The following is a 12,461-nucleotide window of genomic DNA, read 5'->3' on the forward strand; positions in this document are numbered from 1 at the left end:
AAACCCAAAATCCCTGTAAATGTTCATTAAAACTAATAAACTTTAATAAAATAAAAAAATAGAAAAAAGGAACACACCCAGGGTCATTCTATGAAGCAAGCATAACTCTAATATCAAAACCAGCCAAAGATATTACCAAGAAAGAAAACTACAGACCAATATCTTTCCTGAATACAGATGCAAACATTCTTTAAAAAAATACTGACAAATAGTATCCCAACAGCATATGAAAAAAAAATATTCATTATAACCACGTGGGATTCACAACAGGCATGCAAGGATGGTTCAACATAAGAAAAATCAAAGTAATTCATCACATTAGCAAAGCAAATATCAAGAACCACATGATCCTAGCAATTGATGCAGCAAAGGCCTTTGAAAAAATTCAATACCCCTTCCTGATTAAAAAACTCAGCAAAATAGGAATAGAAAGGAATTAACTCACCATAATGAAAGTATAGACGTAAGAGCTAATATCATTCTCAATGGAAAAAAATTCCAAAAGCATTCTCCTTGCAAACAGGGAGATGTCCACTGTCACCGTTCCTATTTTATATTGTATTAGAAGTACTTGCTAGGGCAGTACACAAGAGAAGGAAATAAAGGGCATCCACATCAATAAAGTGATGGTGAAACTGTCACTATATGTAGATGATATAATAGTGTAAACAGAAAACCCCATGGACTCAACCAAAAGAATTGGTAGAATTAGTAGGCCAATTTAGTTAGAGTGACAGGATACAAGATCAATATACAAAAATCAGTAGATTCCTCTACAGTAACAAAGAAAACTCAGAGAAGGAAACTAAGAAAGCAATACTGTTTTCAATGTTGTTAGGTGTCATTGCGTACAATTCAAATTAAGATACTTAGGAATACACATAACTAGAGACACACCTTTACAAAGAAAACTACAAAACACTTCTGTGAGAAAAAATAAAAGACCTAAAAAAAATGGGAAAACCTCTTCTGTTTTTGGATAGGAAGACTCAATATAGTGAAAATGACAATCCTACCAAAAGAAATCTGCATGTTTAATGCAATCCTAATACACATACCAAATTCATTTGTCTAAGAGATAAAAAAGGCAATTGGCAAGTTTATTTAGAGAGGATAGAGACCTCGAATAAGTAAAGTACTTATGAAAAACAAGAATGAAGTGGGATACATAGCATTCCCTGATCTCAAAATCTACTATATTGATGTAATAACCAGAACAGCATAGTACTAGTACAAAGACAAGCAGACCAATGGAACAGAATCAAAAAACTCAGAAATTTTCCATCTATCTATGGCCAACTGATATTCAACAAGGAAACAAAACCCATTAAATAAGGAAACTAACATCTTCAACAAGAAGTGCTGGCAAAACTGACTGCTACCTGCAGAAAGCTGAAACAGGATCTACATCTCACATTGTACACAAAAAATCCACTCAAGGTGGATCAGAAGCCTAGCGGGTAAAGCCCAAAACCATAAAGATAGTAAGAGACCAGTGGAATCAGGCTTTGAAGGTCTGGCCCATGGTATTAAAAGGCTGATATAGTAAAAAATACACAACCAGGAGAGGATAAAATTGATGAATGGAACCTTCTAAAGATTAAATCCCTGTGTACATCAGAAACTTTTCACCCCAACAGGGTGGAAAGAAAATCTACTGACTGGGAAAATACATTTGGCTATACCATCTCAGACAGGGGTCTCCTATCAAAATTTTACAGAATCCTCCACAAGAAAAAGACTGATAATCCAATTACAAAATGGGCAAAAGCCCCGGAAAGACCTTTCACAGAGCAAGACATACAGATAGCGAACAGGCACATGAAGAAATACTCAAAATCACTGGCAATAACAGAGATGCAAATCAAAACCACAATGAGATACCATCTCACCCCAGTAGCAGTGGAAAAGTTTAATAGGACAAGTAATAAATGTGAGAGAATATGCAGAGAGATAGGAACTCTGATACATTGTTAGTTGTTGTTGTTGTTGTTATGTGCCATCAAGTCGCTTGCGACTCATAGCGACCCTATGTGCAAGAGCTCTAAATGCTGTTCTATCCTGTGCCAACCTAGCCATCTCAAATGCACTTATTCCCGCCACTCCAGTCACAGAATTGATCCATCTCATCAAAGGTCTTCCTTTCCTTCACCACCCCTCCACTCTGCCAAACATGATGTCCCTCTCCAAGTACCAGTCCCTCCTTGCAACATGCCCAAAATATGTCAGACGAAGCTTCAAAATCCTTGACTCCAGGGAACACACTGGCTTCACCCTCTCCAGGACAAACCTGTTTGTTCTTTTAGCAGTCCATGGTATATTCAACACTGTTCTCCAGCACCACAGCTCAAAGGCATCAATCCTCTTTCTATCAACCCTATTCACTGTCCAACTCTCTGATGCATAGCACACAATTGTGAAGACTATAGCCCGGATCAGGCACACCTTAGTCTCCAGCCTGACATCATTGCTCTTCAGTACTCTTGAGGGGTCCCTCACAGCTGACTTTCCCAATGCAATTTGTCTCCTGATTTCCTGGTTGCTGTTACCAAGAGTGTTGACTGTGGAGCCAAGTAAATTAAAACTGTTAACTATCTCAATCTCGTCACCATCCATACTTATGCTGCCAATTGGTCCAGTGGTTAGAATCTTTGTTTTCTTGATGTTGAGCTTCAGTCCATATAGGAGGCTGTAGTCCTTGATCTTCTGCAGCAAGCACTTCAGGTCCTCCTCAGTTTCAGCTAGCAGGGTTGTGTCATCTGCATAATGCAGGTTGTTGATTCTTCCACCAATCCTGATGCCACATTCCTCTTCGTATAGCCCAGCGTCTCGCATGATCTGTTCTGCATACAGATTGAAAAGGTATGGAGACAGAATATATACCTGATGGACCCCCTTCTTGATTTTGAACCATGTAGTGTCTCCTTGCTCTGTTCTGACAACTGCCTCCTGGTATTGTAAAATGGTGCAACCACTTTGGAAGACAGTTTGACATTTCCTCAAAAAGCTGGACATAGAAATTCTATATGGTACTGCTTGGAAAATACTTAGAAAAAAGTAGGACTGAGACACAAACGGAGACTTGGACACCAATGTTCATAGGAGCATTATTCACCATCACAAGAACATGGAAACAATCCAAATGTCCAACCATAATTGAGTGGATTGAGAAATTGTGGTACATTCACACAATAGAATACTGTGCAGCAGTCAGGAACAATGATTTTGTAAATTACTATATAACTTGGGAGAGACTGGAGAGCATCATACTGAATTAACTCAGTTACATATGGACAAATACTGCATGATATCACTATAGTAAATATAGAAAGATTACTAGTAAAATGTGTCTGAGGATTCACGTTGGGGTCAGGATAGAGGATGGGCAGGGGAAAAATCATAGGGTCGTACAATTTGATAGATTGAGGCAGGGGTAGGAAAAGGAAATGGGAAAGATCCAGCAGGCAACTAAAAAGGTAAGGCAAAGCTGGGGGTGGGGGGTATTCTGGATTGGGTCCATAAATTAGTTTTTGGTTTTTATTTAAATTTTTTATTTTTGACTGGTTTTACTTACAAAGTTCGTATACATTGTTTTTCACACTGGATCTTTCTCCTTTCCTTTACCCACCCTTCCCTCCACCTATCAAATTGCACAACCCTATGATTAACCACACGCACACCCATCCTTACCCCTCTGCTCCTCCTGCCCCCCTCCTTGGTCAAACATTCTTTTAAGTGGTATAACACTGGTCTGTCAATTTGCTGTACAGAGGTAACTTGTGGTTGCTGTGACGCTAAACACTGTTGAGTGTTTGGTGGAGCTCCCAGATTAAAACAAACTTGGAAGCAGGAGTGGCATCCACTTTCGAAACAACTTGTCTCCAGAAACTATGAACTTAGAGAAATGAAAGTTACGCAAGTGTTTAGGTCTGTCATTCATAGGGTCACTATAAGTCATCTAAGACTCTACGGCACATAACAACAATAGTAACAATATCCAAATAATTGCTACTGCCATTCCTGGAAAGGTTTAGCAAATAATTCTTTTCTAACTTGCTTGAACCCAAAACCTGATACATTTAACTATAAGTCAGCAGTGAATCTGAACAGATGATGTTCCATCTGCAGTATTAATTAATGAGCAGAACTGTTTTCTGGTGAATGTGTGCTGTTCTCCTTCATCTAGAGAGTCACTTGCATGTGTCAGTGTCTTCACACCATGAGTAATGTGTCTCTGAGGAGAAGGCCTGGGCCCACTTACCTCCCCTTCCAGCCAGTTCCCTTCACAGGAGCTCCTCCCCACCTATTTGAATATGAGTTCTTACCTTCAGCATGTCAGCTTCACTGTGTGAAAAGGGACCTTATCTGGTCCATAGACTTGGTCACCTTATTTGTATCAGAAACCATGATTGTAAAAAAGGCAATTAGCAATGATGTACAAGGAGTTATACTGAGAACTGTAGGGTATAATTGGTGAGGGAGATTTGGGGTTGAGCTGGGACAAGTAGCAGCTACGAAGAAGTCCAGAAACAGTCTCTTCATTAATATATATTTACATGTTTATGTATATACATATATATTTATTTAATCTCCCTTTATCTCAGGACTGAAGAGTTTACTGGGTAAGTTAAGGACAGGCTAAGTCGGATTGGAGGAACTGGTTTCCGAGATGTATATTTCTTCCAAGTCATAAAAGCTCTTACTCTTCAGTGTCTCTATGAGTAATCGTAGGCGCTTTGCAAAAGAAAGCTCTTGGGGAATTGTAATAGAAGGTGGAGCAGGGGGTGAAAGTAGAGGTGCTGGAGGTGGAGGTGGGGGTGGAGGCAGAGGTGGGGGTGGGGTCCGGATTGGTGGCAGATTTTGGGGTCTAGGTCGGTTTTGGAATAGGAGTTGAGGAGAATGTTGGTAATACCAAGGAGGACGAGCAGAGGCAGGCCTGGTACTAGGGGGCCGAACAAGGTATGGCTGAGAAGTAGGAGATGGAGAGGTACCAGGTTGAATGTTGTGCAAGACGTTAGAACCAATCTTGGAAGCAATCCAGTCCAGGTACGACCAGGTAGATGTGTAGACACCAGGACGCTTGGCACGGGCACAGCCTACCCCCCAGCTTGTGATTCCCACGACCACGAAGACGTTTTCCACATTGTCTCTGCACATAAGTGGCCCGCCACTGTCCCCCTGCCCAGAAGGACATAGATGTCAATCTTGGCCCAATCACTTTCCCTTCCCAGTGGGGTCATGGGGCTCAAGGAGGACAATGTATGCAGCTCAGTGGCTTTCTGCTACTCTACATATGGTGGCCATGGTCAAGTTTAAAGTTGTGCCAACAATTCCAGTTGTAATTGAGAAAGATGTGGGTCATCATGGTTGGTTGTGGTGAGAACAGAAAGTCTACCTAATAGGAACATATGTGTTTGAGTGACTTTAAGTGTTTGTGTCCAGGAGAAGGTAAGCACTATCTTCAGGGTAGGATCTGGGTAGTGTGTTCTGTGTATCGGAGTAGAATAAAGTTTTCAGTGTAGTGATTGGTTCTTTACAGAAGCAGCTGAGTCACTTCTTATCCCTATTGTGATTGCAGATAGGTGAGGAGTCACTAGAGGGCCTGGGAGAAGAGAAGAGAGTGGAGAGCAGGGATTTGAACAAGAGGTGTCCCAGAGGGCCTTTGAGGTCTGGAGGAGATTCATGCAGAGGGATGACCCAGGGCATCAGAAGGAAGGTTACCTGGCAGGTGTCAATGTTGCCTTCAGGATACCCCGCGCACACATTGGTTGAGTGAATGTGCCCATTATACCATTCAGTCGAGTTACATAAATCGAGATCAATGAGGTTCACACGGGCTTCCCGCAGTATAGGTGAAGTCCTAGGGGCTATAGCCAGATGACTTAGTGGTCAGTGATCTCTGAAAGGATGTTCTGGGAAGACCCTGCCTCCTCTCTTCTATGAACCCCCTTGCAATACTCTATTTAAACCTCAAAATAACTTTTTGTAGCAGTCTACCTTGGAAGTAAATGCTCCGGGACTGCCTTTGTATTTCTGAGAGGAAGGAAATACACACCCCTCCAGAACCAGTAAGAGATAGAGGTGGAGGAAGATGTAATAAATACATGGACAGAAGTGCTGAAGGGGGCATGAATGGGCACATGATAGGTGAAGCTGAAGGGATGTGGGTAAAAGAATAGAGATGGATTGTGGAAGTTCATAGGAGTATAGCAGTAATAGCCAGCAGGGGTATGTTTTCAGGCATCATTTCATTTAATCCTCACAACAACCTTGTGAATTAGGTGCTGTGGCTGCCATTAGATGAAACTATTGAAGTATCACTTGCTCAAGATCATATTAATGATGTGACTTGGATTCAGACCCATGGTTTTCTCCTCTCTAAATACAAGCCCATCTTTCTTCTCAATGATATTTGTAATTTGTTATGATCCACACAGTTAAATACCTTTGCATAGTCTATAAAGCACAAGCAGACATCTTTCTGGTATTCACTGCTTTCAGCCAACATTTATCTAACATTGTCAGTAATATTTCTCATACTGTGGCCTCTTCTGAATCCAATTTGAATTTATGGGCATTCCTTCCAGATGCATTTTGATGATGTGAATAGCAAATTATGGATAACACTGAGAAGAATGGTAATCCCACAATGCTTCATTGTGCAACACCTATACACAAATCAAGAAGCAGTGGTCTAAACAGAACAAGAGCACATGGAATGGTTTAAAATCAGCAAAAGTGTGCATCAGGGTTGTATCTTTTCTCCATACCTACTGTGTACACTGAGTAGATAATTTAAGAAGCTGGACTATATGAGGAAGAATGTGGCATCTGGACTGGAGGAAGATTGATCAATAATCTGTTATATGCAGAAGACACAACCTTGCATGCAAAAAGTGAAGAAAATTTGAAGCACTTACTGAAGAAGATCAAAGAATATAGCCTCTAATGTGGATTACATCTCACCATCAAGGAGGGCAAAAATTCTCCTCACTGGACCAATAAGAAACAACGTGAGAGAAGGAGAAAATAAATGACATCATAAGTGATTTCATTTTACTTGGATACCACAATGAACAACTATGGTAGTAGCCGTCAAGAAATCAAAGGATGTATTGTATTGGCAAAATCAGCTGTCAAGGACCATTCCAGGTGATAAAGAGCTATGATGCAAGTTTAAAGACTAAGTTGTGCCTAATCAGAGCCACGGTCTTTTAAATTACTTTCTATGCATCTTTAACGTTGGACAAAGATTAGGGATAACTGAAGAAGAACCAATGGACTTGAATTGTGGTGTTGGCAACAGGTACTAAATATCCCTGGACTGCCAAAAGAATAAATCTGTCTGGCAGGAAGTGCAGCCAGGATTGTTCTTAGAGACAAGGGTGGTAAAACTTTGTCTCACATACTTTGTGCCAGTGCAAGAGGTGGGGGGTGGTGTGGTGTGTGGGTGAATCATCGTGCTGGGAAAGGTGGAGAGTCAAAGAAAGAGCATAAAACCCTAACTGAGGTGGACTGGCACAGAGACTTAAGAATGGATGTGAGCATGGTGATGGAGATTGTGATGAGAGCCCAGGTTCCAGTCTGTTGTTTATAGGATTGCTGTAATTCCTAGCCAACTTGGCAGCACATTAACAACAAAACTCAAGCTTAGAACACACCTCTCACTGCCATAGTCTAGCTTTGTCTCTTGCCAGGACTCTATGTTGGCAGGTAGATGAGGGCAGTGCCATTGCTGAGGTGAAGTGATGAGCCCATCTCACATGCCTTGAAAAGATCACTGAGGAAGTGGTATTGCCATGACTACACACACAGGCAGACCAGTCTGTGTAGAAATTACAAAATTGGCTCATGAGGCTGGGTCAGACCTGCCTTTACAGCCTGCATACCAGATCCTACACTCCAGTTCATGTTGCAAATGAGAAAAATACAGCTATGCTCTGGTGATTAGTGGTCCCACAGGCAAGACGGCCCCCAGAAGCAGCAGCTGAGTTGGTCTACTGCCAAGGCAGCACCTACAGCCAAGCCTGGGACTAGCATCGTCACCAGCCACGGAGACTGTGAACTATCACTTCTGCATTTGAGAGGTCAGACAGACAGAAGGCGCTCAGATCCAGACTGTGATGATGTAGCCCAGATGGAAATGCATTTAGCAGGTGTCTGGAAATGTTGCTGCACTCGTCTGCAGAGTTCTAATTGTTTTTCAGTGACTTCAGTTCCCACTTTTCTTTAGTGTCCCTTCAGTTCTAACTGAAATTTCAGTAACAACAATCCTGGCTTGTCAGCCAATAAGGTTACTTTTTAAGTGTGTAGGTTCATTAAGATCTAAGTGTCCTGTGAGAGAAAAGGGTTTGCCAATCCCGGGAGCTTGTTTGGCTCTGCATAACAAGGGCCTCATGCTGCAGGGTCTGAAGGAACCCTATATCAGTAGAAGGAGGGAAGGGATGCCCAAGCCTTTTCCCTTTGAGGAAAAGAGTTCAGAGGCAGCAGAGGGAAGGTCAGAAGCGATGTCAGGGAGTTTGAGAGACTAAGGGTTTCTTCAAGACTTGGCCTTAGATGTGAGGGTTGTATTTGCCAAAATAAAGAGAGGAAGAGAAACATTGTTACGTTTAGGGAGATTCCAGAGCAAAAAATAGGCTGCACATCACCAAGGTGAAGTCTGTGAGCCCACACCCTCCTGAGCAGCAAACTCAGGAAGATTGGGAGACGTCTGCGTGGGAACCTGAGAACATCCTCCCTGCTCACCAGGAGCTGTGGGTGGGTGCCATGGGCAAGAAGAGCCAAAAAGGCAGGAGTTAGACAAGAAGAGGCTGACCCTCAGGAAGCCATGACCAGTGAATGGACAGCTGGGGTGAGTCCCTGACAGACAGACAGATAACAACCCTATCAGGAGCTTAGAAGGGAAGAAGAGTGACGATCTCAAATTTACTTATTTAAAAAACACCAGCATCAGGATGGATGGTGAAGATATTGAGATTGTTCACAACTTTAGTTTGCTTGGCTCCACTGCCAACACTCTTGGCACCAGTAGCCAGGAAATTAAAATGCTATGGGAAAGTCCACTGTTAGGAACCTCTCCAAAGTACTGAAGAGTAATGGTGTCACTCTGGAGACTAAGGTGTATTTGATACAGGTCATGGTCTTTGCAATCACTTGTATGTGTCAGAGAGTTAGACAATGACTAGGAGGATAGAAGGAGAATTGATGCCTTTGAGCTGTGGTGTTGGAGACAAGTATTGAGTGTACCATGGACTGCCAAGAAAACAAACAGATTCATCCTGGTAAGGGTGAAATCAGGCTGCTCCTTGGAGGCAAGAATTCTGAGGCTTCATCTGACATATTTTGGACATGTTGTAAGGAGGGACAGGTCCTTGGAGAGGGACATCATGCTTGTGAGAGTGGAGGGACAGCGCAGGAGGGGACGACCCTCTATGAGGTGGATTGATGCAGTGACTGGGGTAATTGGGATGGGTGTGTTGGAGGCAGTGCGATTGGCACAAGATAGAGCAGGGTTTAGGGCTGTTGTACATAGGGTCGCTATGAGTCACAAGTGACTCGATGACACATAACAACAACAACAAAAAACACCAAAGATATCCACTTAGTTTTAAACACCAAATAGCTGAAAATCTCCACCAGCACGAGAGAGGAGAACTGGGTTCATTTCAGGTCCATCTTTACACCCTAGTGACTAGTCTAGAACTTGCCAATCACTTAAGAGTTGCTAGCAATGCCCTCAGCTGCCTCTGAAGAAGAGGTCCCTGCTGCCTCTAGGGTGCCCAGTCTCTAGCCCGAGGAGGGCTCAGCCTACAGGTCATGTATCTATGAGGTCAACACCGACAGCGGTTCTGGGTCACTAGGGGACTCTCTGTGAGCCTCGGTTGGTATAAGGGTCGGGGGGAACAAGGGCAGGAGGTGACTGCTTGGTCAAGGACAAAGGTCCAGGTCTATCTTGAAAGCCAACAAGCAGTAGGACCCCACTTCCAAGGAGCCTTACAAACATGGCATCTGTAAACTATAGACACCTACATCTGCCACATTTCCTCCTTTGGTCTATAGAGAAAAATTCCACAAATTATGTGGGTTGGAACTGGCCAAACACAGGGCAAGGCAGGAAGGAACACTGTAGGAAGACTGGGACATTGGTAATGACAGCTTGGAGATGATGGGACCACACCCTTCTATTTACAGAAGAAAAATCTGAGGGCATGGCCCAAAGGCATCGAGAATGCCTCTCCAAAGACTGTTTCAGACGTTCCAGCAGTAGGAACTCTCAGTCTCTTTGCAAAAAGTACCAAAAGGTTCCTGTGCCCTCCCCTTGCCCCTCACCAGCCTTGGACAGGAGCTCCATTCCTCTAACTCAGCTTCTCCAACTATAAAAGGAGACAATGGCACCACCTCCTCATAGACCTGTTCTGGGGATCAAAATGACTTGGCTAGGGAACCAGGGACACCCTTCCCCAACCCCTACACTTACCTTTCTCACGTTCAAATCCCCAACCAGTTACCCGGCAGGACTGGGGGACTGTGGGAGGCCCCGATTTGAAGCGAGGAAGGCAAGCTGGTCCAATGAAGGAGCCGCAGGACACTGGAGGGGTGACCTTGACGAGCGCAATGTCATTGCGTTCCTGTCTGGAGTTGTACCTCTCGTGGATGACGATCTTCTCCACGAACCTCTCCTGTGCAGGCGGCTTCAGAGCCATGTTGTTCCCATGGATGACTTCTCTCGTCCCCAACACCAGCCGCCACTGGTAGACCTTACTGTGGCCAGGATCAGGCGGTCATTAACTCGTGGGCCCCTTCCCGCAAGTGTGCCACTAGCCCGCCCACATCTAGGGCTACCTGGCCCGCAAGGACGCTACTGTGAGCACCCAGAGAACTCCAGTCCCTCCCCAGACGTGCCCCCAGCTCCCCAGAAGCACCTGGCCTGCACCCGGCTGCCCCCACACATACTTTCTGTGGGTGAAGCAGTGCGCAGCGGTCAGCACCCAGTGCGAGTTGAGCAGCGTGCCCCCACATGCGTGGTAGCGTCGGCTGTTGTGGATGGTGAAGAACTGGATGCTGACCATCCAGGGCCAGGCCCCACTGAGCGCAGCCTGCCCTCCAACGATGCGTAGGCTGCCTTGAAGGTTCTGCCGGAAGCGTAGCCCACAGGAGCCACTGAGGAGAGACTCCAGTCACAGCAAGAAGAGGCACAGTCCTTGCACCCCCATGGTCTGGAGTGTGGGGCTGGTAAAGGGGGAGTGTGCTGGCTCTGGAAGTTCTGTCAAGAGGCAGGATGATGATGACAAGGTTCCCAGGAACGATCTGGGGTGGACTATTTCGTGGATTTTGTGGATGTAGTCACAGGTTGAGGAGAGTGTGCAGAGATGGCCATAGAATGGCTGTAGGGACTTGAAGTGTGAGAAAGCCTCTGGTAGAAAAGCAGAGGAGGCTCTTTAAGGGCAAGGTCTCAGAGGAGGTAGAAATGGGCTATAGTTTTTGAAAGAGGTAGGGTAAGAAAGAGGTTTTGGGGACGTAGGGTTAGGGCTAGACAGTGTCGTTAGACATCAATAGTCAGAGCAGCCCACTGGTGTGGGGGACACTAAGAACAGTGGGGTTCTAGGTGGGATGGGTGCTGAGGTTGATAATCTGGGGCCTTCTGATTGTAATGGAGTCTCAGGATGGGAGTTTCTGGGAATCAAGACTTGTTGTCCAGCGACCACTAGGAAGCAGCTTAAGGGGACTCTGGGAGCCCTAGGAGCCAAGGAGTCCATCTCCATTGTGAGCCTGCTCAGTTGGGGGGCTGGGAGCTGCTGGGACCTGTCAGTGCTGGAACCAGGAAATGCTTGAGCTCAAGGAAGCGGCCTCAGGAGCCATGAGGCCCAGCGGCTGCGGAAGGCCAAGTTCTGCTTCTTTCCCTGAGTCCTGGACTGGCTTGCCAGACAACACCCTTACCACCACCAAGACGCCCTGACACTTACTCACACGTGCTGTTATCTTTGGCAGCCACAGACACTGCCAAAACCAGCAGAACGGCAGTTGGCAGCATCTCCACCATATTCTTGCCCAGCCTGGGCTGGAGTCCTAGTGACCTCACAAAGCTTCCTCCCTCCTGACCAATCAGCAGGGCCACACTGCCCACTCACCCCCATCCCCTCAGACAGGACAGCAGCAGTCCCCTGGTTTAACAGGGAACTTCTGGACTACCTGCCCCCTCTGCAGCTATCGCACTCCTTTATCTCAGATCAAGTCCTCATTGAAGTTTCTCTTCCAAAACCACCTCACCTGTAGCCTGGCATTGATGAGGCTCACAGACAACTCTATTTCAAGTCCAAGGTCCTTTTTTGAGACACGAAGCAGCATGTCAGTAGTTGCAAACCTCACAGTAGCTCCTCATTATTTATGGGCCCAAATCCTCTTCCTTCTTATGAGCCTAAGCTATCTGTAAGATACTTTTCAAGGAACCATTTTTCATTCTT

General features: G+C 44.9%; 1 protein-coding gene across 1 annotated transcript; it reads right to left on the bottom strand.

Moving 5' to 3' along the window:
* Positions 1 to 4,638: 4,638 nt before the first annotated feature.
* On the bottom strand, positions 4,639 to 12,040 carry LOC102871608 (acrosin-like). The gene is made up of 5 exons (XM_006888095.1): positions 11,964 to 12,040; positions 10,954 to 11,160; positions 10,478 to 10,761; positions 5,722 to 5,867; positions 4,639 to 5,178 (listed from the first exon to the last, which is right to left on the bottom strand). The coding sequence occupies exons 1-5, from the start codon at positions 12,038 to 12,040 to the stop codon at positions 4,639 to 4,641; spliced, it is 1,254 nt and encodes a 417-aa protein (XP_006888157.1).
* Between the last annotated feature and the right edge of the window lie 421 nt (positions 12,041 to 12,461).

Source organism: Elephantulus edwardii, unplaced genomic scaffold (genome assembly GCF_000299155.1).
Source record: "Elephantulus edwardii isolate Elephantulus edwardi_28Jun2011 unplaced genomic scaffold, EleEdw1.0 scaffold00064, whole genome shotgun sequence".
NCBI lineage: Eukaryota > Metazoa > Chordata > Mammalia > Macroscelidea > Macroscelididae > Elephantulus > Elephantulus edwardii.

What these genes read in the sequence shown, in the direction of transcription:
- LOC102871608 (XM_006888095.1), bottom strand. Translation starts at nt 12,040, where the DNA reads ATGGTGGAGATGCTGCCAACTGCCGTTCTGCTGGTTTTGGCAGTGTCT. An exon ending in GGGATTTGAACGTGAGAAAG is followed by an intron (nt 5,868 to 10,477) that starts GTAAGTGTAGGG and finishes ATCTGGCTATAG; the next exon opens with CCCCTAGGACTTCACCTATA. An exon ending in GCAACATTGACACCTGCCAG is followed by an intron (nt 5,179 to 5,721) that starts GTAACCTTCCTT and finishes CCTTCTGGGCAG; the next exon opens with GGGGACAGTGGCGGGCCACT.